At 40.8% G+C, this 27900-nt stretch overlaps 1 protein-coding gene across 1 annotated transcript; it reads left to right on the forward strand.

Moving 5' to 3' along the window:
- The first annotated feature begins 30 nt into the window (after positions 1–30).
- Positions 31–27900, forward strand: LOC101484352 (MAM domain-containing protein 2). The gene is made up of 15 exons (XM_024803387.2): positions 31–283; positions 415–525; positions 6424–6713; positions 16464–16548; positions 16742–16879; positions 18545–18819; positions 20463–20556; positions 20902–21048; positions 22661–22780; positions 22913–23055; positions 23886–23982; positions 24129–24287; positions 24365–24618; positions 27370–27454; positions 27550–27900. The coding sequence occupies exons 1-15, from the start codon at positions 172–174 to the stop codon at positions 27594–27596; spliced, it is 2157 nt and encodes a 718-aa protein (XP_024659155.1). The 5' UTR covers positions 31–171; the 3' UTR covers positions 27597–27900.

Genomic DNA, 27900 nt, shown 5'->3' on the forward strand with positions numbered 1-27900 from the left:
CCCATCAGTCACCTTCTTTCTCCTCCTCCTCCTCTCTGTTTTTCCTCCCCACTCTCCCCACAGACAGTGTGCTGCCGGTCTGTGAGCTGGAGAGACACTCGGACGACACACAAGAGAGAAGTCTTCAAAAACAAACTTTGCAGAGCCATCTTGCCTTTTCCCCGACCGTGGATGAAAGAGGACTGCTCTTTGTTCTTTTCCTACATCCTCCAAGAGTTTTCTTTGTATATTTTCAAACAGAAAGCAGCAATGCTTAGATTCTACATTCTCCTAACTTTTGCTGGTGAGTACATCTTAACGGTTTTGGCCAGCGCTGGTGGATGAGGGCATGCTTCTATTAATGCCAGTTGCAATGATTCATACTTACCATTCCCTCTCTCTCTAACGTCTTCCTCCTCTTTGTTTCTCTCTCAGTCAACATCCAAGCCAACAGCCAGCTGTTGCCAGGCTCTTGCAACTTTGAGTCCAACACCTGCGGATACACGTCAGATGCAGACTTTATGAGCTGGACCCTGCAAAAAGATGGTACTTAAAACTACGGCACCCTGCACTTTCAGGGTTTAAAACGAATTTAACGTAGGAGCTTATAATGAGTGTAGAGTTAAAGATGTTTTAATGACAGTTTTGGTGCTGGTTTTGGCTGTGCCACTAAAGCAGTGCGGTGAAAAGAAACCCATCTGGTCTGCATTGATTGCAGCATCTCTGAACATCTGGAGTCAGTGAAATAACACATTAGTTATTAGTTATTCTCGTCGGGTTGGTACCGCTGCAGCTGATATGAATGAATGCTGCACACGCCCTTACCTTAGTATCTGTGTGATATCACCGTCTGTTCATGCAAAATGATCAAAGCCAACAGATGGATGAATGAAGGTTAACGTTTGTGCACGCTTTGGTCGCCGTGGCAGAAACTACACAACTTCTTAACCATTGCTAAACAAGCATGTGTAAAATTGTACACTCTTGGTCCATGAACAAAATAGTGAGAAGTCTTGAGCTGTATTTATCCTGGTGAACCAATGACAAGGTTTCGTCACGTAAATAGTGACATGAGGTGGAGCCTGCTTTAAGCCTTTGAGGTCTAAGTGATCACCGGTAATCACATTAACCCAAATATGATCAGAAATTACTCGTTCTGATAGATTAAATCCTGTTCACATTTTTCCAGAAAAGCCAATTTGGCTTTTCTCTAAAAAAAGGATTGGGGGCAGAATTATCATCAGTAGTTTCTATGAAACTGATCCAGTCCAATAATCTTTTATTTAGTATATATAAATGTGGATCACTGGTGATAACCTTAACCTTGTATTTTGGAGAAAGGAAACAAATTTGGGAGCGTAATTTAAAAAATCCTCCAAACTCAATATTTTGATTGCCTTGACTTATGGTTAGGGGGCGCCACTGATCATGACTGAAGTGGGATGTATGCTTGTAACTGGAGAATGAAAGTACATGTCACATGATTGTGACTGGCCTGTTCATACCACCGTTTCCTCTTATGTATTTTTGGCTACATCTTCTGCCGCCATTTTTCAAATTGACTGGAAGAAAACACCCGCCGCCAGCACAAGTATAAATGCTGGCAATGGTATCGACCACTTGCATAGGCTCTACTTAGAGTCGACGCAGAAGCATAAATTATGCAGAATTCATGGTAATGTGTTTGTGTCAGAGGGTTAAGAGGATACGCCAGTAGTTTGCCTAAGTGTTTGGCTTTGCAGAGTGAAGGATTATGGGTATACAGTCTATGCAGAGGTGTTTGTGTGCAGTCCTCCAAAACCACCAGCGCATAGCTGAATAGGGAACTGTGTGGTGGTAAAATGCTGATTGGTTGAAAAGTTGGCCTGAACAGGAAAGGAAAGGACCGCAGAGAAGCACAGACAGTGGACACCTTTCATTGTTTTCAAACACTCAGTGTCATTTCAGCTCTTTGCATCCTGTAATTGTGACAATTTTCGTCACGGCCAGCTGAAGGAACGGCAACAGCCAAAGCGAGACTAGCCAAAAAAATCCACATATTTTTCACACTGCTCCTGATGACAGTGAACACCACGAGCAGTAATCCAAAGAACAGAGAAGGTGAGGGGAAAAACTGGACAGATCTATATAGACAGAAACAAGAATGCCACATGGACTATACACTCAGGACTAATTTGAGGATAAGACACAACTGCATGTGATGAAGACAATCAGAGAGGAAGCAAAACTCAAACAGCCATAGAAAAATAGAAAAACAGTCATACTACAACAGGAAATGAACAAAAGCTGTTTAGTCTGTCATTCTTGTTTCACTAATTCAGGGGGAACACCAGAAAACCTAACACAACACACAAATAACAAACTCAAATTAGGAACTGAAGGTAAATACAAATCAAGAATGTAGAACTAATACTGGAACAGTAAACCATCTAGAAAGGCATTGAAAAGTCCAAGAAAACGTATCTGGAGCCATAAATACAATCAACAAACTACATTATGAGTATATTACTGTATTGAAAGGACATGACAACAGAGATCAAAAACTCAATCTACAAACAGTAAGAATCAAAACTTCAAACAGAAGAACCTGAACAGAAACCCAAACCCAAATATATTGACTGAGGATTCCCAATCCAAAAACAACCTCAAACCCAAGGACCGTGGCATTAACTCCGATTCAAGCATTTACTAACAAGCTGTGTTCACTGATACTGGGTTTTCTTGAGCCTGTGCCGTGACTTACACTGTATAACACCTGTTTTTAATTCAGAATGGAGGGCCTGACAATCAAAACCACTTTTTGGTCCTATGTGTAGATGGTAAGAGGTTAATAAATTAAGTGTTTGAGTTGAAGGCAACTAGACTTCTTATTTAAGTTCTTTAAGATGTTTAACTTGTCATTCAGAAGGTTTCTTCAGTTCTAACAGCTGATGTGGAGTCCCAGATATTTAACTGCTAGTGCGGCTTTCACCTTGGAGGTGGTCCTGAAAGTCCTTGATACCGACCTGTCCAATGAGCGGTTAGACTCACATGAGCTAACATATGAATACCTGGGACTCCTCATCAGTTTTTAGAACTGAAGAAGCCTTTTGAATGAGAAGGCAACCATGACCTGGATGACTGAGAACCCATCTATTCAAGGGTATGGTTAAGGTTAGAGGTAGGTTAACATCCTGCAAAAAAAATAAAAGAAGCTTCATTTTAGAGGCAAAATTTTCTAGTTTCTGAAAATGAGTCTATTTAGCTCGTGGTTAAATCAGTCCCTAACACTAGCCCTTACTCACCTATGATCTGGTGGGTGATGAGAGGTTAGATGATATCAGTCATAAAAACAAACAAACAAAAAAACTCTTTATCTCTAATCTTGAGCCATGTAACTGGTGAGGCAGAATTTCTATCATGGCTCTATCCTGCTGCTCCAAATCCTGCTGAAGAAAACCTCTAATTACCACTTTTTCCCCACTACGATGTTTGCTCACAGCTCACTTTGTCCAAAAATTGCTCTGCTTCTGTCTGGGATACTCTGTGTTTTCCTGTTTCCATCTTTGTTGCTAATGCCGCTGGCGTGCCAGAGAAGTCGGTGTATTTGGTGCATTAATAGTGTGCTTAGTTCCTGCTCATTTCTTTTCCTTTCCTCCACTGCTCTTTATCCCTTTCATTGCTCTGCGCAGCCAGAACAGGAGCAGTGAAGTCATGTCAAATGTATGTATAAAGCAGTTTTTATGTACCCTTTTTACTCTGCTTGAAACCAAATCAGGCATTGGGATGATCTAATCAAGACATTGCATCAGTTTGAGGTTTTAACATCTGTTGATTCAGTTTTTAAATATAAACAACTGCAGTTTACTGGGGGAAGAAAAGAAACATTGAATTTTCCAAACTGAAATCATCTCAGTCCTCTGTGTGTGAGTGTGTTCAGGAGCCCCGGGGCAGCAGGGCATTCCACAGGGACAAATAATAAATGACAGACCACTAAGAAGAGCTCGGAGGACCCTGGAGCAGAAAAGAGTTGCTGAGGTGGATTTTATGATGCTCTGACTCAAAGTGTCCTGACTTTGGCCATGAATCCTGATGCAAAATGTCACATCCCGTAAATCTGGGTTTTCTATAACTTTTTTCAGATAGAAATGTGCAGTAACACTACATCTGATTTTTAACAGGTTCTAGTCCTTAAACAGAAAGTGTAAAGAAAATGATTGATTTTTGCATATTATCTGGAGCTGGCTCAGACACATTTTATAATTCCAAGCATTTAAACACAAACTGATGCTGGGATTTAGAGCTTATTTCTGTCAGAACGTCCAAACCTGCACATCGATCAGTGAGCCTGTTAGCTGCCTCTGTGTTCATATTTAACTCAGTTAATTAGTGTGGCTGCACTGTGTGGATCAGCTAATATGATTTCAGGTCCGGCAACAACAACACCCAACTCTGTTAATTTGCTAGTGCCTTTCAGTTTGTACTCTCACAAGCTAGCAAATTAGTAGATATATAATATATAGTTAGCAAATTACTAGCTTGTTAGTAAGCCACAAACGGTATAAAAGTTACAGTATGTACCTTGATTTCTACCAGAAACTAAAATGTGTGACCTTGGGCCAAATTTACTAATGCATGTGCAGTCCTGTGAAAACACTAAGTGCACCCCATGATTTTTCTGGCTATAAAACCACCTTTTATTAGAAATAACCTAAAGTAATTGTTTTCTGTATGAATTCATCAGTTTCTCACTTTGCGGAGGAATTTCGACCCATCTTTCTGAACAATGTTGTATCAGTTCATTGAGGTTTCCAAGAATTTGATTTTGCACACAGACTTTCACTGGGATACTGAAACACCGTGACCTTCAGCCTTTCTGTTGTAGATTTGTTTGATCAGATGTTTTTTCTCATTGTACTGTCAACATTTAGCATGCTAAATGAGGTTTGTAGAATCTGAAATATAGCTCTTGGGTTTTCTCTGAGCCTTGCACAGTTTGACCTTAGTGAATTTGCTGAGATCTACTGATGATCGCTTAATTAAGTGCATTTGATTAGCAGCACCTGCCTGTGTGCCCCCTTAATTCCTATGGAAGCAGGAAGGACTGCATAGAGTCCTGTGAAAACCAAAAACTGGACTGTAAGGGTCTCTCTTGTATTACAGTGAAACATGGGTTTTCAGTACTTTAGGTTTTTAGTCACATTTCTGTACAGACTTAGGTCCACAGTGCAACCTTTTCTACATGTGTTTTCTTAACAGTGCACACCCCTTTAGTAACTTTTCTCTAGTAAGTATTGAACTGAAATTACTGCCAAAACGCAGAAATTAATTGTTGGGTCTGTGTTTCCACAAGCCCCACTGGTTTAGAGACTTATTCATCATGAAGAAAACAAGACAGTCAGCGATTGATTGATTTACTTGCAAGGGAGGCCTTGTTGGTGTCTACCATGAGATGACCCCGAATCCGGCCTCCTCTGGCTTTTATTGAGAACGTTTACAAACACCTCCCCTCGTAACCCTCCTTGGTTACAAAGACAAGGCACTGTATGCATATGTGTGTGTGTGTGTGTGTGTGCGTGTGTGCGCACGTGTGTGACCTCCTGCTGACCAAAGGGTCGTAAACGCAGGAAGCAACATCACAAGAAAAAGACTAAAGCTGCTTTTCTGATGATCCATCTGCATTTTATTATCTATTATCATGTTGTTGTGCATCTTTTTATGCCTGGCCCTTCTCATGAAGGGTCTATATTTCCAATTAGTTTTACAGCTGACAGATACTTATAGCTGGTACTGAGTGTGCTGTTAAAAATCTGCCTCCAGAGCATTTTTATGGAGAAATGAACAATAAGAAATGTACCTCCAAAGGGCTGAAAGTTTTTAAAGTCTTATTCCAAACATTAAAACGTTTGCTTTAAAGCAAGACGTCACCAAGCTTTTCCTTACTGACATATGTGATATTAGAGTGGTGGCTGCTGATATCAAAGGCAGCCAAAGGTTAGCTTATGTAATATTAGCCACTCTGGGCCAAAAGATCAGCTTCTGACTGCCCTAAACACCCAGTTTCAGACATTTTTTCTTATGGTTTTTCTTATGCAAGTTTTCAAAAGTTGCTTTTGTCAGAGAACCAATCAGAAAGAAGCTAGCTTAAAGCAGCAGGAGCTAAAACAGTCTGTTTCAGACAGGATAAACTGAAGGCCCACTAACAGTCAAACAGTGATAATTTACACTGTGAACCATGCAAAATTTACTCAAAATTTATAAAAAAAAATATGGAGCTGGAAATGAGGAGACTACATTACTTAACTTAAGAACCTTATTTGTGGCACAAATATTAAAGATTTGTACAGCAGCGGGGGGGGGGGGGGGGGGGGGGGGGGAGATCAGGCAGCAGCTGCCATAAAAATGCTCTTGATCATGCTTTGTTTATAATGAATGAAATGCTGTATTTGTAATCCATTTGTTCAGGCCGTTTTGTCACAGTGGAAGCAGCCGTGAATGAGGATCAGGAGGACTACATAGGCAGTGGTGCTGACCCACAGCGAGAGATCATAGGGGTGCTGCTGAGTCCCCGTTTGGAGCATGGTGAGTGGAGCTGCCTGAGGCTTGTCTATCAGATCACAGAGCCAGGAAGCCTGGAGGTCCTGCAGCGCACCGAGGGGAACAGCTTTGACAGGCCGCTGTGGAGCAGCCGGTTGCCCTCCGACAGCTGGGTGGTCTCAAGCATCGACCTGCAGAACAATACAGAGCCTTACAGGGTAAAACACTTTTCAAATAGTATCTAATCTTTGTTTAAGAAAGAGATCAGATTAAAATGTACCAAAACATGGCTGAAGTTCCACCAGAAGCTCAGGGCTGTTATATCTCTTTTCAAAATATAAAAGGTACAACAGCTAAGCTATTCTTAGGTACTGAAAGGGGAATGGTTGGGTAGATTACAGCTGGAAGAAAAGGTATAAAATGGAAAATGTTCATCCTGGGACTCCGCTGATAAACACCCAGCTGTCTAGTTGTGCAAGAAAAAAAAACTTGCAATAATATAAGAATAAATGTGTGATCTTACAAGAAATCCCACTGCACTTCAGTTCAACTTTCTCACAGGTTACCAACTAATGAGAGAAAATGAGTGCAAAGAAAGGTAAAACTAAAACATACTAAATATTTACTCACACTTTCCTGTTTTTATTTTTTAAAGACTGAAGATGCAGTCAGACAGCCGATTTTCTAACCTGCACATGTGCAGAAAACCTCTCAATCTCTCATTGAAACGACACATGCAGGTTAAAGTGACACATGCAGACCTAAATTGAAGCGAGTATGAAACATGCTTGTAATTATCCAAACACTCTGGGAAAAGTACAGCACATGTTTACACTATATGCAGAGGCAGAGCTGAGTCTGACAGGGTCTGTGACCTACATCAGGCTATTCCAGACCTGTGCTATGTGCAGGCCCCTCAGTGCATAAACACATTTCAGTCCAGACCTGGGTGAAGAAAATTCATGTGCCAGAGGTTTAGATTTCACACCAACTGCTGAAGCATTGTGCTATTTACTCCCACTCAATGAAATAAATCCACCCAGCATTAACTTTTGTTATTGGAAAAAAAAGCTAGCTTGACTTAGGGATGGAGGTAGTGTTAGTTTGCTAAAGATGGGACATACTTGGCTAAGTTTAAGTGCTGTTGTATTGTTTTTAGAGGCACTGGATGAGAGAATGAAGGGTTATTAGTTAATGATGGCAAGCTGCATCTGTGGACAGTACGGGGGTTGTGCAGGGAAACAGATACCTGCGAATAACCGAATAACAAAAGCAAACCTGCTTGTTGTAAGAGATAAACTGGCTATTGAAATAAAAGCATATGATTGTACCCATCTACATCTAAAATATGCTTATTTTTTCTGTGAATTTGGGCATTTTAACATGGGAATCTGTGGAGGCTGCCTCACTTTTAGATCAGACTCAAGTGGCCGCTCAAGGAACTGCAGTTTTTGATGCTTCACCTTAAATTTAAAATGTTCAACTTCAAAGCTGCAGCCAAAATATTCCAATTATTTTTTAGATTGAGATGCACTGGTAGGACTGTATTTCCCACCTTTAAATATGAAGACTTTCTGCCAGTGACTTCTAATAACTAATTTTGAAGGAGTAACCCTATTTCTGGCATTTCTTGCCACCTTGCGGTGCCAGAAATATTCATGCTTCCATAAATTAAAGCAAAAAATAAATAAGACAAAAAAAACAAAACTTCTAGTATAAATAGACACCATCCAGCTGAGGCACTCTTCATCGTAATAGGCTACACTAATTTGAATACACATTGTGTCAAGAACAGCTAAATTTCTTTTTTAAATGTTGATGGGTTTGTATCTTGAACCCATCCGCTGGAACGTTAAGACAATATAATTACACTGCAAGCAAGACGCAAGTAGGCAAACTTCTTCATGGTACTCGTGCACGGGAGAGAACCGGACAAACGCCGTTCCTTCGCTTGGCCCCAGTTGCTCTCGTCCGTTCTCCCGTACACTGCCCTTTTATTGAGGTTACATGAATATGCATAAGTTCACTAACATGTGACGTCTACATACACACAAAGAGTACCTTGCCTGTGTGTGTGTGTGTGTGTGTGTGTGTGTGTGTGTGTGTGTGTGATCTGTGTGAGGTCAAGATGTGACCCTGTGAAGACTCCCCAAGGCTAGTGCCAGGACGTCTAACTCCATCTAACAAAAGGCTCTTATACTTAAACAGATATGCGTGTGCTTGCTATACCATAAATCAACAAGAAAAGATAAACTCTCCTAGGGAGTGTGATCTATGCCAGGACACTCTGGGGAATGTATGCACTCCCTTCTACAGCTACACAAAGTTAATACAGACCTCTTTAGGATGAAGCATTTTTTCAATCCACCAATGATTATATACTTCTAAGCATATATGAGTAAATATTTCTAAGCATAAATGACAATCAACAATACAACCCTATCATTCCCCCCTTTTCGACATTTATGCTAGAAAAGTCCCCAGTTATGAATACCTCATGTCTGACAGCTTTAAGGCAAACATTGTTATATTCAGCATATGTCCAATCACCCTAAATTACTGTAAAAGTACACAGTTTAACAAATGTATTAGCAGTTATCCCATTCCTCATTAATCTCATCCAATGGCAACCTGCATCCTACAAGCAAACAAAGAAATTGTTAATTTAATAGTGAAAATAAGAAAGTAACATTTTCAAAAACATCTCAGCTTGGTGATGCTTCCTCCGGGTGTGCAAATCACATGTCTCTCTGCAGAGTGGTTTGAGTTCTGCAGGGCGTCATGAATGTCTCTTCCAGTTGTTTCCATCATTGTCCATAGGACCAGAGTCCAAATGTATGTAGAATAAACATTCAAACATACCAGTTAGTTTTGTTGTTTGTCAACATGGGTCTCAGCTATTTCCAAAGCTGCAGACCTCATAGGAAACTGCTGTTATCACCACCATAGCTTCTGGTTCCTGTGCTTTTCACAGAATCATGATGTCATCCTTAGACTCCCTCTGCGTTGTCGATGGAGCTTGGCACGCTCCCCTCATCCTTCAGGTGCCCGTCTGTTGTCCACAATCTCCTCTGTTGGCCTCTGGAAACCCCCCGTGGCACAGCTCTCAGTCCAACGCAGTTTCATGGTCCTTGCTGTGGCTCCAAAGTCTGATCTCATGATGGGCCCCAACCAGCTCGACCTTTGACCTCAACCACTGCCTGGGCTGTCAGCTATGCCTGGAATAGTTCTTGCTTCTCACTGGCCTCTTAAGATTTCTCAGGAGATTACTGCTGCACCTGTATTTCCTTGCTAGGAGGGAAAACTTCTATTTGGAGAGCATGTCAACAATCATCAAACAACATTCTTTAGTTCAGTGAACTTCACTTATAGGCCATCAAAGCCTCATCTGAACATGGATGCACCACTTGCATAGGTTTAATACTTGTAAATAAACGGTTAATCACACAAATCACTGCAACAATAATAGAAAACATTGTTTAATAAAAAACATTGTTAATCCTTGGACCCCTCCTCTTGACGCATGGACACACCCATGCGTCAACTCACCAAACCTGGATTCCTGTCTTAAAGAAAAAGATTAGCTAGATCATATCCCAGGCAACATCAGGGCATCTCCTCCCCAGGAGCAGCACCACCCTGGACCTATAATCCTGCAACAAAAATGCTAGTGTGTTTTGCATATTAAGTTTGCTTAACACCGGGCTCTCCCAGGAGCCTGCATACACACCATCATGGCCTGGAAAGCAAAATCTGGAAGTGAAATCAAACTACATACCTGTAAACAATTGTATCATAAGAACAATAAGCATTCAACATCAGCAAGACAAGTGTCATGTGCAGGTTTTCTCAAATCAGTAAACTACAATTATTTTCATAAGTCGCCTCAGACATGGATCATCCCATGTACTCAGGCAACATTAATGTAATCGGTGACTGCTCTTAAGCAAAGTCACTCCACTCATATATTATTTATGGGCTCAAGAGTGGTCAGCAAATGAGCCCATATTAACTATTCCATAACACCGCATCTCTTATTTGTTTGTCTCATGTCACTTGTCCGCTTCTGCTGAATCTTGTACATGCAGTCTCAAAAAACAAACATTAGCAACACACATTGATTATCCTGGTGGGCAGGCGTCGGCCAACCACATTCCAGAGGTGCCATAAAAACACCATAAAGTTAGCCATCCATTGCTGTGGAAAATATGTTATTCATATCATCAAAGTAACCGTCACATTTTCCCAAAAACACAATGTAACAGCATCACTACTCATAACCGGTAAACACAGTTTTCCTCACACATAAACCCAGAAATCCTGTAGTAGGAAAAAACATCAACCAGTTGTCCTGGTATAAATCGCATCATCAATTCACATGAAGAACTGGCATGCTGTAAGAAAAGAAAATGCAAATATTAGCGCTTGCGCAGGCGCATGCATACTTTGTCACAGCTCCCTCTGTGAGCAACACAAGCCTATGAATAACACACCTGATAAATGCACAGACACAGAAAATGGCATTTAAAAGGTTAAATCATCATGCAACCTCGAGTGTTGCTGTCATCTTTCTGCTCCTGTAAAAGGAAACACATGGGTTCATCTGCACCTTTGTCAGGTGGGGGTTAGCTTCACACAATCATGTTCAGTCAGTCAGTCAGTTATTTTAAAATTCTTACTCATTCAGTCAGTGGTTCCTTCTTTTGCTAATTGTGGAAATTATCATCGCATTCGTTTCCACGCTCAGCAAAACGACGTTATTTCAAAAAGAAAAATAATTTAGACTGGATTTCCTCGTTGAATCCTTTTTGGGGGGGACTCTCATTTCCTAATTGTCCCAAATAAGTGGCTTTCTCCTGAACCCATTTTAAATGTGGAGAAACTCACTTGCAACAATTTTCTTGACGACGTGTAACGCTTTTAATTCCCGACTTGCAGATCTGCTCAAAGAAAAGAAATTCACAAGCAAAAATCAGTGCTTGTTCAAAAATGAAAAATAAAAAAATAACAGAGATTATCAAACCAAACTCTCAGTGCACTGTGAAAGTATCAAAATAAAAAGGCCTTGTTAAGTCATGACACAAACTCCTCATCATCTTAACAACAGGAGAAGAATCATCAGCTAGATTCACTCCAAACCAACCATCAACTGCACAACACACAACATAACCCTAATGTCATATTAGCTATGAGTTTAATCACCCGGTCTGTGCTCTTCACTCATTTAAGCCACAGATCTATTTTATTCAATTTTTCCTTTTTCCCTTCATCATAAAACATGTGACATGCTGTCATGCACTTCACAAAAGACGTTTGTTCTGATGTATTCAGAGTTGTGTATCTAAATACAGGATTCACTCGCACATCAAAACAGGAAACTCAGTGTTTTAGAGTCTCCACTCAACACACAACAACTCCAACACATCCCATTCACTCGTACTAGAATTCAGTCACCTTTCATTAATCTAAGAACGATCAACTAATTTGAATCAGCTATTAACCCACTAGGATGACAGGACAACAGAAATGCATGTTCAAAATGTTATCACTAAAAGAGAATTTCCCTCATACAGTAAATTTAGTAGTAAACTTGTGCTGCATCAATCAAGCAGGAAGCTTCTCCCAATTTACTATATTAACACTAAATTTATTGTCTGATCACTGGTTGGTCAAACCAGGATCTTTTTTCCCACAAAAGTTAAACTGTTGTCCTGCAACCTGGAGAGTCAATTTTTTATTGGATAAATTCAGTATTTGATAACAAGTGTCTGCTAAATTGACACTATTTTAACACTGATGAAAGATAACAAGCATGTCTGTGGAGCTGCATCTCCAACAGAGCATGTTCTGTGCTATGAGTTCCACTGGTCTTTGCATCACACGAGGTGACTTGGACAAGATGATAAACAGACTCACGCTTAAAATGTCTAATCTTCATGAGTTATTTTGTGTTTGTATTAGTAGGGTTAAGGCATGTTCTGTGTGATTTTGTATATGTTTGTATATGTTTCAGACTCCTTCACAATTTTCCAACTTAAGCAGTCAGCTTTCTTTTTCCCCAGGTTTGCTAACCCAAATTTTGATTTCCCACATTAAATAATTCCTATGTGTTCTCACCTAGTCTTCTCACTCTGTCCTCTCACTCTGTTGTCCTCTCCCACTTCAACAGTCCCCAGCCGGCAGTTCTCCTTCAGCTTTGTCCTGTGTTCCACTGTCTCTTCTTGCCATTTTGCTCCACAGGTGGCAAATGTCAAACTCCAACAGTCTCCTCAGTTCTCCTCGAAAGTTTTCTTCACATGCATAGTGAAGTTGCAGCTTGTTGTAAACACAGTGCCATTCATCCGATCAGTCAGGATGATGGGTTTGCTCTTCTCTGATGCTGTTTGTCCACATTGCTGCTGCTTGCTGAGACTTTTTGCTCAGGACTTGATGCTGTCTCTTTATCTGCCATGTTATTGCTTTGGAGCTGCATTCTTCAGGGAGGAGTGAGCTTGCTTGTGAGTTTGTGAGGTTGAGAAACACATTGCGCTGTATATAAGTCAGCCAGAACTTGGCCTGCATGTTTCCAATGATGTTTAACTATAAATTTCTTCCGTCCGACCGCTGCATGTGGAAAATTGATACAGGTCTGCTTTTCACCTGAAAGTGACAAACTAAGACATGTTCATTATTATCATCACTGCTTAATCAACACACATCTCTCTCTCTCTGTCTGTGTTTGTGTAAACAATCCTTTCTTAAAGCAGAAAATGACATTGTAGTTGTTTTGGGCTGATCAACACAAAACCTTTTCCCTATGATTATTTTTCATCTACAATATAAATTCTCTTCTCAATCAGAGGCAATTACTTTTACACAGCGCACAGAAACACTGTGATGTCAAACACATTCACACTCACTTTTTCATCTGCATAAATAAATCACGTGGCTGGTGATATGTGCCATGGTAATCCATAAGCATGATCACACGTTTATTTAATTATTTTTAACCCAACAAAACAAATAAACAAAAACATGATGCTGATGCTACACACACGAGTCAAGGTGCAGAAAAACTGCTCATGGAAACGCTGCACACTCTCTGTTTCCCTCTCTTTGAGTAGTTCTCAGACAGCTCTTGATCTGATAATGTGTAGCTTGCTCATCAGCTCAAAAAACAAAAACAAAACTGCAACGCGACATCACACAGTAGTTGCAGCATATTAGTTGTTTTCACAGATGTGCTGTATATCTCAACAATGGCTCATAATAAGACGACAGTCTTCCACACAGGTCAAGTGTCTCTATGCACTTCATGAGTTTAAATATTTACCTATATCACTTCTCCTCACATGTCATTGTACTGAATTTAAGCAACCACAAGCTTAATGTAGGTTACTTTTAACAACTATCTACCTCAATGGTTTGGCACACAGGCTGTTGTCGAACAGGGCAAGCTAAAGAGTTAACATTTTGTGTCAGCAAGGGGTGGGGGGAAAGCCACCCACCAGAGCATAGCTCAAGTGCTGCTGATGTGGGCTGGCCTTTTCCACACACTCCTGGCTGCTTAGGAAACCCATGATAACAACAACAGCTGCTGACGTCACACACCACGCGGTCTGCTCCGCACACACTCACACACAACAACAACAACGACGACGACGAAAATGACAATAACACAAAATAGGCCTACTCCGGACTCACACCGGACCGCTCGGGACCCTGACCCAGCTGTGGGACGCTCACCCACTCGCGCGACAAAACCCAATGAAGGGACGCTCGGGACACACACCCAGGGCGATTTCAAAACCGGACACTCACCGGACGCTTGGGACCCTTGGGCGATTTAACCAAAACTTCTTTTTCGGGACACTAACCCAGTTATCGCTCCACAAAGCAGCGAACTTCTCAACGCCTCACAAAATGGCGGAGACTGCACAACGACACGGTTATAGAGTCGGCCTCTTTAAACTTACTTGGCGTTGCTTAGCGTGTAATATCAGCCTGAATCCCGCCGATCGCCATTCATCGAGGAGAAGGACAGACAGCGAATCCACAGGAACTTCCTGGCTGACGTCAGTCTTTCAGCGTGCCTCTCCCCCCCCTCGGTGAATGCGATCCCAGGGAGCCGGCATCGAAGGACCAATTAATGATGGGTTTGTATCTTGAACCCATCCGCTGGAACGTTAAGACAATATAATTACACTGCAAGCAAGACACAAGTAGGCAAACTTCTTCATGTTACTCGTGCACGGGAGAGAACCGGACAAACGCCGTTCCTTCGCTTGGCCCCAGTTGCTCTCGTCCGTTCTCCCGTACACTGCCCTTTTATTGAGGTTACATGAATATGCATAAGTTCACTAACATGTGACGTCTACATACACACAAAGAGTACCTTGCCTGTGCGTGTGCGTGTGTGTGTGTGTGTGTGTGTGTGATCTGTGTGAGGTCAAGATGTGACCCTGTGAAGACTCCCCAAGGCTAGTGCCAGGACGTCTAACTCCATCTAACAAAAGGCTCTTATACTTAAACAGATATGCGTGTGCTTGCTATACCATAAATCAACAAGAAAAGATAAACTCTCCTAGGGAGTGTGATCTATGCCAGGACACTCTGGGGAATGTATGCACTCCCTTCTACAGCTACACAAAGTTAATACAGACCTCTTTAGGATGAAGCATTCTTTCAATCCACCAATGATTATATACTTCTAAGCATATATGAGTAAATATTTCTAAGCATAAATGACAATCAACAATACAACCCTATCAAATGTTGTTTTTTGATATCTCTTTTTATCACTTCACAAGTCAGAAAAACGTCATCATAGTAATAAAATAGCAGACAGATCAATCCATGAATGAAATAAACAAACTCCTTTATAACCTCTTTAAGATTATAGGCAGGAATAAAACAGATTTTTCATGTAAACTGTAATAGAGTGTATATTTCTTTCTCAGAGGTTGAGAAAATAACCAGTAAAAATTAAAATACGTTTTAATTGAAAAGGTGAAAGATGCATTGTTTTACTAATCTATATTGCCACGGCAGTTCACTAGATGAGTACGTTTTTGTATTTCTGATTATTGCTGTTTTCCTTCCTTCACCCCCAACCACTCACGGAAGATGGCCGGCCCTCCCTGAGCCTGGGTCTGGTCTCGTTCTTCCTGTAAAACTGAGTTTTTTCCTTCACACTGTTGCCAAAGCGCTTGCTCATAGGGGTCATACTATACTGATCTGCTTGTCAAATGGACATATTCCATTTATGTCAGGATATGATGAGAGGACCCAAGTGTAGGTTACAGAGGGAAAGACAAAAGATTTCAGGAAACAAAGAATGTACTAGACAGAAAAATGAATGAATATCAGGGAACAAGTGGAAACTATCAAAAGCAGGTTCAAATAATGAGGGCAGGGCAGACGATCTCAAACGGGAGAAGACAAAGATAGGACGTAGACACAAAAACAAGATACACGAGAAAAGAAAATCTCAGAGTAAAACAGGAAATAACTAAGATTAAGTGATGAAGGCCATCAGTAAAGGTGATGACAGAGACAGGGCAGCACAGCAGGCAGAAGAAAATAGTAGTTCACCACAGGAACATGATGATTTACTTAAAGAGGATGCTTGACATTAACGCTTTTTGAGCATGCTCCAATAAACCCACAAAGTATTATCAAGCTGTTTTCACTTTGGAGGTTTTTAGCCACTTTTAGCTTGTAGTTTTGGCTTTATTGCACACTTGCTGCAAAACAGTCTCAGCGTTTTCCCCCAAAACCACCTTAACACCTTAAAAGGCATGACATATCTTATCCATCGACCTGTGTGTCATTCCCTCATCTGCACGCCACTTTAAAGCAAATCAGAGTTAGGAAAACTAGACTAGCTATCAGCATAGTTCACGAATGAACTGTTTTTAACCTCATGTGATGCCTTTGTGATGTCAGACCTCACTTCGGGGGATTACTGACCATGTGTCGTTGATTAGGTCGTCATCGAAGGTAAACCTGGGTCGAGCAAAGGGAGCAGTGTGGCCATCTTTGAGATCCACATCAGCCCTGGATACTGCCTGGGTCGGTGACTTCACACTTATGTCACTCACACATCTTACTTTAAACTGAAAGAAAAACATGACCCACATATGTACGCCTTGATGAAGACCATCTGCACCCTGATCCTCACACATTACAAAGCTCCGACAGCATGAAAACGCTTTCACGTGCGCACCCATAACAGCGGGTCTGTTGTTCATTTGTCTGCCTCTAGAATGTGATTTTGAGGAGTCTCACCTGTGTGGATACAATAACCAGTGGAATGCCAATGTAAACTGGTATGTGGGAGGAGGCGGGGTCCAGGTTCTCCACAATGCTATGCCAAATGATCACACATACAACAACGGGTCAGGTGAGCAAGAGTGATTTGTACATATAATTACTGGGTGTACTATTAATGACTCGTGAAGGGTCAAACTGGTTTTAGTTCATAAGCTAACTACCACAAAGTTAACGAGGGCTACAATGGGTCAAAGTACAGGTACACTCATACAAATACAATAATGAACTGCCTGGGATACTTTAAAAAGTGAAATTTCATCATTATATATCAGACAGTTTAACATATGGGATGTAGTTTCTAGGTTTTTAGGTAGTGCTTCAAATCTGCATTCTTTGTAATGACCTCTAGGGATGGTATGTATGAATTATTTAACAATTCTGATTCCATTATCGATATCACTTATGATTCGATTTCTCACTGGCTCTGCTTTGGGACTAACCACCATCACTAAGCAGGATATGAAAGACATTACATTCATGCAAATGTCGTCAGTATTTCCCTTCTCTATTGTGATATATGTTGGGTAGTAATTATTACACATATTACACAGAACACTGTTCTTAATAATAAGGTAGTACGTTGCTTAATCACTAATCGCTACAGCCCCATACACCAACACCTATCCCTGGGCTAATGAGAATACACATATGATCTTTCCCTTAGTATTTAGGAATGAACACAAAACCAGCAACACGAAGCAAGGATCAAAACCAGCACAAAGAGAGTTTAAAGCGATCGCTACAGTGATTCTACTTTAGAAACATGAACAGGTAGAAACGGAGGCTGCAGCCTGACTGCTCATCAGTTTGTTATCCATTGAGGTTCAGGGTCTGGCTGCAGGGCTGGGGTCAGCTTTAACGTCACTCAGGGTTCTTGGCTTAGCTTGTCTGTGCAGATGCTTGCAAAGAGTCAAACTTGTGTTAGCAGTAGAGTAGACAATTACACTCTTGTCTTCTTGTGCAATTAAAATAAAAGTAATGTTTATATGCACTCTAAAGACCGCGCCACTATTTTCCTCCGAACTGAAGTCAGTTGAGTGCAAGTTCAAGTGGAACCCACAAGTGGGATCAATAAGCAAGGAAACTAACAACTCCAAGGAATTTAACTACTGGGAACCAGTTCTCTACAGGAACTCTAATGTCTATCCTTCCAGTCTGTTTCCACTTTGTTCATCCAATAAAAGGGAAAAACAAGAAAAGCCCCAAAACGTATTAATCCATTTTCTTAACTGCTTACCAAGTTCAGTGTCATGGTGGGTCTGGAGCCTATCCTAACAGATGGACCGACCCATAGTCCATTGCAGAGCGCCGAACTATGCCTTCAATTGCAAAGCAATTCAGTCAATTCAGACTGGATCCTTAGGAGGGTTAATTCTGGGCCCCAGGCTTCGCATTTGATACCCCTGATCCTGGTACAGACCATTTCGTTTTTCCTCAATGGTCTGTAGAACGGTCACCAGTTGGACTCAGCTCACCTTTTACAAACATAACAAAGGTCTGTAATGACTTGTCCTATGGCTCTAACTTGACAAGAGTGGTAAACATAATTCAAAATGTACCCAGAATGGTCCTATCTTTCAGACTGACAGCGTCAAAGCAACACATTACTGTAAGTTTTAAAGTTGTTAAAGCTTTAAAGACTTTGACGTAGGTGTTTAGACATCTAGAAATCACCAAATCAGTGGTTATGTGGCCTAAATAAACCCAGAGAACTCTCCCACTGAATTCCTTTCAGGTCACTTCATGTATGTCGACTCCATCTACGGCAAGACGTTTAAAGAAGTGGCCAAACTGGTGTCTCCAATGACGCAGGTGCCGATGTCCGGCTGTCTGAGTTTTCAGTACCAGCGCAGTGAGATGGGAAACCTCTTCTCTGTTTTCACCCGGGACCAGCTGGGTCAGTACCAGGAGTTGTGGAGGGCAGGGTTGGAGAATCAAAACGACTGGACAGAAATTCCTGGAGAGTGGATACCTGTGCAGGTGGACCTGAAGGCACCCTACTCGGTACAGGTCAGTTCAAGACCTCTTATGAAGTCTTATGTGATGACTTAATGAACAAAGCAAGACCGCTACTTTTAAAGGAGGCAGCTTTTTTCTTATAAAAGCAAAAATAAATTAAGTGGTAGTTAAAGATATACTTTTGCTGCTGTGAACCTAATTTTAAAGCTGGATTCTTTTAGATAAATTCCAATGATGTATTTCTTGAGCTCAAAATTATCTTATCTTATGTGCTGTGCTCCTATTTCTGTCTTGTCTTTCCCCAAACCCCAAAACAAAAGTCTCTTCCTGTTAAAAGAGACCCCACAATCACCAGATGCTCTCTCTAACAATATACGTAATATATGTGACTTACAGTATAAAGTGCCTGGAGACAACTGTTGTTGTGGGTTTTTTACAAGATAAATAAAACTGATTGAATTTTTTTTTTTTTAAAGTTTGCTATTGAGGTATATAACAAAAACCTCTTTGAACTTTAGCAGACTGCCACGGTCACCCATACTTTGCACGGAAGAAAACAACTTGCCTGTAAACACTGAGCAGAAGAGAAATTGTGAACTTGCAAACCAAAAAACAGAGAACCTTTCCCTTCAAAGGGAAAGTTGCACATTTTAAAACGTGTTGGTTGCAGTGGTGAGGCCCAACTTTTATGCCTTGATATGGTCCATTGCAAATGCAGACAGCTGGAGACCTGGTTGAGCAGTCATTGCTCTTATACTTATTTGAAGACCCCTTGAAGTTCGCTGCCGGGAGCACATGTGTAGCTGGCGCATTGAAATGTTAATTCTCAGCAGACAAGTATATGCAGTCACAAAAAAGGCAGGCACATGGACATTCACAAAGCAAACCCTAGTGCTTTACTGACTTTACTTTGAAGGTGAAAGTCCTCCATTTGTAATTTGGATTGCACTTTTTCTATCCATCCATCCAAACAAAAATACATTGGAGAGCACATCTCTAGTGTCATTGGGGAAATATAAAAAACATTAATTGTGCTATCAATTGTGTTATTGTTTGACAAATGTTACATATCTTTTATGTATATTTCTCTGTCTCTATGGCCACATGCAAGAGATGATTGAGTTGGATTTCACTGAACGTCTCTGTTATTCACATAATAGTCAGGATTTTAACTTTTAAAATCTTTAATTGTTCCGTAGCTTTAGTCGTGTAGTATTAATTGAAAGTACAAGTTTCTGACAATGTAAAAAAAACAAAAACAAAAACCAATCAATGAGTGACTGTTTTAAACTGTGACTTGAATTTCTTTCCATGTGTACGTAATATAGTCGCCAGTGTATCTACAAAGGGAGTAATACGAGTAATCTATGTTAAGGTAGTCTTAATTGATAGATTAATTGATAAACTGCTTGCGGTCTCATAGGTATACATGATGACCTATAACACAGATGTTCTGGTAGGCAGTAAACTGGGCAGGGTTAAATGCAGTGACTCTATGTTAGGTTATCTTTAACTTCTTGTGCTTCCATCATTCGTCTGACAAATGTTTTTGTTCTTTATTTGGTTTTAAAAAGTTTTTGGGGTTTGACTTAAAACTGCTACTAAACTACTACGACTACTGTGCATTAACAGGTAAATATGAACACATCTGTGTGAACACATAACGACCTACAACTTTGTTTATGTCCCTTTAGGTGGTCTTTGAAGTGGCGTTTAACAGTCCACGTGGCGGACGTGTTGCACTTGATGATATTTCCTTTTCTTCGCAGTTCTGCACCACAGACACTGGTGAGCTGCAGATAAAGCCCCTTATTCTTTCACCGCTAATGTCACCAGTAAAATAGTCAAACTTGGTCAATCTTAAGCCTCCAAATTTTAAGAATTTAAATTAATTAATATCTTAAAGCACCAAATCCAAGTAGCAGTAAAGTCATAAAGTCTTTCATATATCAAAATTTGGGAGTTTGCATGTAGATTAAGAAGATGAAAATAACCATGATTAATATAGGATTAATCCTACAGGGTCTACAGATGTTAACATGAAATCGAATACAAATGTTTAAAGGACTGAACAGGAGCCACAAAAGTGTTTATCCTACATTAACCTGCGGTTTCTGTGCATTTATTCTACAGAGCCAACTTTTGACCCCTCTATCGCCAACTGTGATTTTGAGTCTGGTTTCTGCCTCTACACCCAGGAGCAGGCGAAGGAGTCACCGTGGAGAAGAGTCTCCGTGAAGCCCAACATATTCAGGAATGGAGACCACACCACAGGAGCAGGTGGAGAAACAACATCTGACCGTGGACTTCCACTGTTTAAAGTGGACTTATTACACTTTTCTGTATTTCCTATCATATATAAAATGTGACAATACTGTTAAAAATGGCCCAAGTTTCAAATAATAGGGTAAGCTGATGTGCACGTAATTATGCATGAATCATGAAACACATTTAGAGTCCGAGAATAACAATACAAGCAGAATAGGTCAACTGTGAGGCCGCCTCAGAGAGAAAGTCCTGATTTTTTCCACCACCAAAGAATCCTTTTTGTTAGCAAAAACATCTAGCAGACCAGTACTCGTAAAACATCTTTTATTCTACCATATCACCCAGGTTTCCTATGGGCAACACATAATTGGCTTGACCATAGAAAACCCACATAGAGGCCCCAAAGAGCAAAACTGGTATGTGCCCTGGATGGGTACACACATGTGGAAAAATGTGGGTTTGCCTTGCCTAGTTCCACGGTTTATCCACACCTACTCGCAGTGGGCCCAGATGTGCTCTACATTTCATGCCAGTACTGTGGGTTTGCCCACAGCGGCCTCATACAGGCCCCAAGAGGGCACGTTTGCTGGGTAGTTGAGTTTTCTTGAAATTTCTTTAAGTAGTCTTTGATAATAGTTCTCCAAGCTTTGTGACATCGAGGGCATTGAGAGTTTTCCTTTGGATGTTGGCTTTTGTTTCATTATCTGCAAAGATGATCCCCCATTGCTACAATAATGCTGAGGTCCTGGGAAGGCCAATCCATGGTCTATAGTGCTCTGCTCCATTGTGTGTTTTTCATTTCCCTTTCTTAAGACTGGCACTTCCACTGAAACCATTACTCATAAGTCTTAACAGAACAGTGTAGATCAAGTGAAAGGCCAGATGAATTTCTTAGGTGCCATGTCAGGTGTTTGGGGGATTTGTTTTTTGTATTTCCTAGGACATGACTTTTAGCTGTTTATCACCTGTAGATAGTTTCCTCCACTTTTCTCCACTTTTGGTCTGAAAAATATTATTGTATGCCTGTCGAGTAACAAAGTGCCAGAAGATTAAAGAGTTTAAAACTGGCAAAGTTGTTCGTTATGTTTAGACACAGCACTGGTTCATCTCAGTGTTAAGTGGCTTAAACAAAAAAAACAAACAAAATATTCCTTTTGTCAGGTACAAAGATTGGACTAAAAACTGCGTGAAAAAGCAGCCAATGGTCAAAGAAAAACTTTGAAATACCCCCAGAAAGCTGTTCAAGACCACTTTTAAAAATACAAAAAAGTCTGGCTCCTTCATAAAGAAATGAAGGCTTTTACACAGAACTGTAGCTGGTAAACCAAGTGAACCACAGAGCATTAACAGCCTGGTATTGTTCTCATTAGACGGTGGATGTGAACAAACATCAAAGCTGTGAAATTTAGGCCAGCGTTTTGGTGGTCTGTCGGCTTTTTAGACATTTCTTTGCCTTCACGTGGCGACAGCATCCATGCATGCAAACAAAGCACAGTTTGCCACTGAAAAACAGTTGAGCAGCAGATCATTACCAGGTGTGAGCGGTGATGGGAACGATCACAGCAAGCAGATTCCGAGGAAGAGAGAGTTAGCAAGAAAATAAAATGCTGTCTTCTCCCTCCAGGATCTTTCCTGTTGGCTCACTCCCGACTGGGCCCACGCTCCGGCTACGTTAGCCGCCTCATCGGTCCAACTCTAGCCGGGAACATGAAGTACTGTCTGACATTTTACTTCTCTTTGAGGGGTGAGCTGCACCCTGAAACTCGACAGATTCATATATTTTCCCTGCATGTTGGCATTTATTTGAAATGTGTGAATCTTCTGCTGGAGCTGATCTGAATGATTCACCAACCAGAAATAACTCTGGCAAATGCAGGTTTCAATCAGACGGACCAGGCTCTGGCTGTTTATCTGCTGCATGCAAACGGCAGCCAGGAGAAAATCTGGACTCAGGCAGAGAGGTCGAGGGGAATCTGGATCGCAGCAGATGTCACCTTCCAGACGTCACAGTCTGCCAAGGTCAGCTATGAGGAAGTGGGGGGAAAGCACACATGTGTGAAAGAATAAACAAGGAGTTGGATAAATATATATCCACCTCCTTGTTTATTCTTTTATATATATATATATATATATATATATATATATATATATATATATATATATATATATGTATGTGTGTCCTGGTTGACCGTTTTCCTGGAGGAAAAGAAAAAAATGGAGGGCTGAAGATTAGAAAGCAGTGAACAAGACAGGAAGGAGAGAAGAAGGAAAGAACCAATAGAAAAATGGGAAAAAGGAAAAGAAAGAAATGAAAGGAAGTGAGAATTGTAATGCACAAGCATCAGTACAAGAGGGAGAAAGAGGGAAAATGTGCAACTGACAGAACTGAAAAGAAAAAGTGGGAACAAGAAACAAGGAATTGATTCATTAATTATGATGGAAAATGGGAGTAAATACGGGGGAAGAAAGAAAAATGAACGACAGAGTAAAGACTGTGAGAAATAGATAAGAAATACACTGAGAAATGAAGACAATGCTTCAGAGAGGGAAAGATAAAAAGGAGAAATTGTTTTTTTTTAAATTTACTGCTGCTGTAGGACATCATCATCACATGTGCTGCGTGATGAAAATAAAGTCATTCAGATGGCAAGGTGCTCAAAGGATTTCTCTACACTGGCTCAGTATTTCACTCATGATTCATTCCTGTCCTAACTGACTGACTAACTGAGGCTCGCGCACACACCAGCACCAACCCAAACAAAGGGTTATGGTTAAAGTGTCTTTGGTTGGGATCGATCTTTAAATCTGTAAACACCTCGTGACTCACCGGTTTGTCCTGTGTTGTTCAGGTGGTCTTCGTGAGCACCTGCAGGAGTTTCTGGGACTGTGGCTCTGTGGCTTTGGATGACATCAGCGTGAGCCTTGGAGACTGCGAGCTGGTGGCGGGTAACAGCTACAAAAAAGCACAGAGAGAGAAAGAGATGTTTTTATTTTATAACCCTGCTTTCAAAGAAAAAACCCTACTAGCCTAAAAACAAGAAGCTGGAACCCTGCTTCTTCTCTTATTCTGCATATTGATTTTCCTCTTGTAGGCCTGCTGTCGTCTCTTCTCCCTGGACGCTGTGATTTTGAAGCAGGGTTGTGTGGTTACACTCAGGACAAGAAGAGCGACGCTGCTGACTGGGAGAGGAGGCGGGGGGCCACACCGACCTCATACACCGGACCCAGAGGGGACCACACGGCGGGACTTGGTGAGTCACCTCTCCTTTTGTATAAATTGATCCTTTCAGTCATTATAAGCCCCTGACCTACACTGTGTGCTCCGCAGGATACTACCTCCACCTGGAGGCGTCGCCGATGCTGCCCGGCCAGAACGCCCGGCTGATGTCCCGCACTGTGAGAGGAACCAGGGGACGGCACTGTGTTAGCTTTTTCTACCACATGTATGGGTCGGGCACAGGCCAGCTTAACGTTCGCATCAACAAATATGGAAAGGAAGAGCTGCTGTGGCAGAGGAGCGGCGAGCAGAGCATCGCGTGGCTGAAGGCCCAAGTCGAGTACCAGTGTCACAGCCAGCATCAGGCAAGAGTGGAAATAACTTTCTCCTTAATGCAGAAAAATTTATTTTAAACAGTTTAGATGAAGATGGTGGTGGATGTTGACTGGCAAACAACTCACTTGTGGAACACGTGAGGACAGAACTGTAGAGGAGGGGCGATGATCTCAGTTTCTCTAAGAAGCCGTGCTGAGAAATGAGGATCACTTTAATGTCACTGAGATGCTTTAGTGCTTTCATTTAGCCCTCAAAAATACAAGGCCAGAATTGGCCCTGCAAAGACTCCAGTGTGGCCCACTAGACTGCTTCAGAAAAAATGAAGGAGGTTATGCATTTCTAGAATTTTAACTAAAGTAGTTAAGTAATAGATAAACAATTACATGACAGAAAAGTGACCGCTTAATAAATCCAGGACAGTCTGCGCAATGAGCTACAAGAACGTTTTCTGTAATTTTACATATTTACCATGTAGAAAAACTGAAGAACCGATGCTGTTGAAACTGCTCTTCTTTCTCTTATATTGAGATATCTCAGGGATTAAATGTGTAGTTAAACATATTTACACTGATAGAAAGATCAAAGTGGGCTCAACGTGCTAACAAAACAACTTTAAGTTACCTCTTCATTATACCACTTAAATCAATAACATGTTTCATAAGCTGTTAAGCAGCATAACAAACTAATTCCTGATGTAAAAGTGAAATGATGCGTCTTTAATTTTATTCTTTAACATTATTTTCAGTATCTGACAGGCATGAAAATAACAGCTCAGTGGTTCTGCGAGAAATTTAAAAAGGCAAAAGCAGAACATATATTTTCCTTTTGATAACAAAAGGGATTTTCTTTTGGAAAGAAAATCACCCCAGTGTGGTCTTTCTGACTCCACTGTGATGAAACTTGTCTCCACAGCTCGATGTCTTTGAGATTTGGCACAGAAGAAGATGTTTTTGTTTTTTTTACATAGCTTCAGGCTTCTTTTCAGTTCGACGGCTTTCTGAAGACTGTCATTTTGAAACCACACACAACCAGTGGTACAGAGTCATTGCCCAGGAAACAAAGTAGCCTATAGGAGACTGTGTCATGGAAACATGGGCCTCGCTTTAGTCTCGGTAAGATGAACTCAGTTCGACATCCTCTCTTGAACTATTCTGCCTTCAGCATCAGCTTTGCCCCTGTCAGCCTGCAGGTTCAGTATAATTGGTCCTGTCTGGACGCATCACTGTGCAGACTGCATGCACACGTGGGTGTGCCAGAATATACTGAGTACCTAAAATCAAGAAATTACAACGTTGAGTGAAAGACTCTCGAGGTGAATGGATCTTATCTGCAAACAAACTTTAGCACATTTGATCTCATTTATCCTCTGTTCTGGGTATTTCAACATCTCGGCTGTTTTTATTTGGCTAAATGAAAGTTTCAATAATTAAAGGATCATTTTTAAATTTCGCTCCCCTTTGCTCTCTCTTCTTTCTCCCCACCACTCCCCCACCCAGTCGAGGCAGATGACTGCTCCTTCATGAGCCAGCCTCTGTTGGACTTCCCTTCATCTTAAAAGGGATTTCTTCCTCCCCACATTCACCAAGCGCTTACTCGGTGTTGCAGGTCTCACTCTAATATTGTAAGGTCTTTATCTTACAATATAAACACATTGAGACGAGGAGCTAAAAAAAAAACAAAAAAATAAACTCATTCTCATAGGTTAGATATGAAAATATTCAGTGGAGTAGGAATTGTGATTAAAAATCTATAAAGAACATTAAAAATAGTAACAGTAAAATTCAATACTGCTGTTAATAAGACAAGAGATTAGTGCTGCAGAAAATTGTTAACCTGGTGATTTAGCTACTAAAGTAAGTACTGAAGCTTTAAACCGCCTGAGTCTATTTGTTTTATTAGCTGCAGTTCCACAGTGTAAAAGAGACTCAACAGCAGATCAGTATAAGTCTAATACATTCATGTGTCACCAAATTAATACATGCACATTCCCACAGTTTTGGCTTTATTCAGTGGTTTTAGTAACGTAGAGCTTAACCTAGCACATAAAATGTATTCCCTCTGCAGATAATCTGAAACTTGCATAAACATGCTGTAAATAAAAGAATCAGTGAAAACGTGGTACTCCCAACCTGGCCATTTGTTCAACATAGGTTACCATGGTGATTTAGCAAAGTTAAAAAAGGGCCACTCAGGGCCATTCAGAAAACTCTGACTTTAAGCTCAGCCTTGCTCGCTGAGCTGTTAATGTAGCACAGACCTGCATGATCGTCATCCGTGCAGGTCTGTGCTGCAGCGGTATTAGAGCTTATTTATAGGATAATTCAGTCTAACTTGGAGGTAAAAACAGAGCAGGTGACTTTAGTTAATTTGCAATTATTTATTATAACGACTCGTTCATGATTTGAATCAGAGTCAGAGTGCCTGTTATTGTCAGTGCATTGTAAAATACAGTGAAACTGAAGAGCTATTTCTGCAGGTGTTTCAAAATAAATAACACACAGCATAAAAAAAACAAACAAAAAAAACATTAATAAATTATTAATAACACTAATGACACAAAAAGTATTTTTTCTTACAGAAAGTTTCTTGAATTTTGAAACATGGATGGATAGCTCTCTGTATTATTATTCTTGGGTCTTTACTTTACAATTTGAAGCACCTTGAGGCAGCTGTTGTTGTCATTTAGCACGGCATAAATAAAACTGAAGGGGGGGGGGGGGGTGTCCACTGCTGACCTGAACTTTCTTAATCTAAACACTTTATTTGTCCTTTTGTCCCAGATTGTGTTTGAAGCGATCAGGGGTTCTTCAATAAGGAGTGACATTGCCATTGATGATGTTATTTTGGAAGGTGGACCTTGCCCAGGTAAACAAACTGAAACATCCTACAAAAAAAGAAAACATGCAATAAAGGATTTCAGATTTGTCACAACTTCCTGCTTACTTAATTTTTTCCTTCAGAAATGGGGATCAGCACCACTGTGGGAACCTCCAATGAGATCGAGTAAAGTGCAAGGAGTGAAAACGGCGTATAATGCTTACCCCCCCCCCCCCCCCCCCCTTCCTGTTTTTTGCACATTACAGACAACTCAAAATGTTGTTGAGTCCTGACTCCTGCATGTCAGTCTAAACATGTGGACAAAGGAAACTTCTCATGTAGTTTCTCTCTTCTTGGAGCGACACATATCAGTCATTTCACAGTCAGCGTTTCTCTGCACTGTAGCAGCAGTGAGCATGTGTTTTTCTTCACATTTGTATTGCATTAGATTAATGCTCATTGCTCAAATAAAGCGAGGACGTTCTTTAACATGA

Source organism: Maylandia zebra, linkage group LG7, assembly GCF_041146795.1.
Source record: "Maylandia zebra isolate NMK-2024a linkage group LG7, Mzebra_GT3a, whole genome shotgun sequence".
In the NCBI taxonomy this organism is placed as follows: domain Eukaryota; kingdom Metazoa; phylum Chordata; class Actinopteri; order Cichliformes; family Cichlidae; genus Maylandia; species Maylandia zebra.

Excerpts from the sequence above, each read along its gene's own strand:
- LOC101484352 (XM_024803387.2), top strand. The coding sequence starts at position 172 with ATGAAAGAGGACTGCTCTTTGTTCTTTTCCTACATCCTCCAAGAGTTT. Across the intron at positions 23,056-23,885 it reads AGACGTCACAGTCTGCCAAG|GTGGTCTTCGTGAGCACCTG; the intron begins GTCAGCTATGAG and ends TGTGTTGTTCAG. Across the intron at positions 23,983-24,128 it reads AGACTGCGAGCTGGTGGCGG|GCCTGCTGTCGTCTCTTCTC; the intron begins GTAACAGCTACA and ends TTCCTCTTGTAG.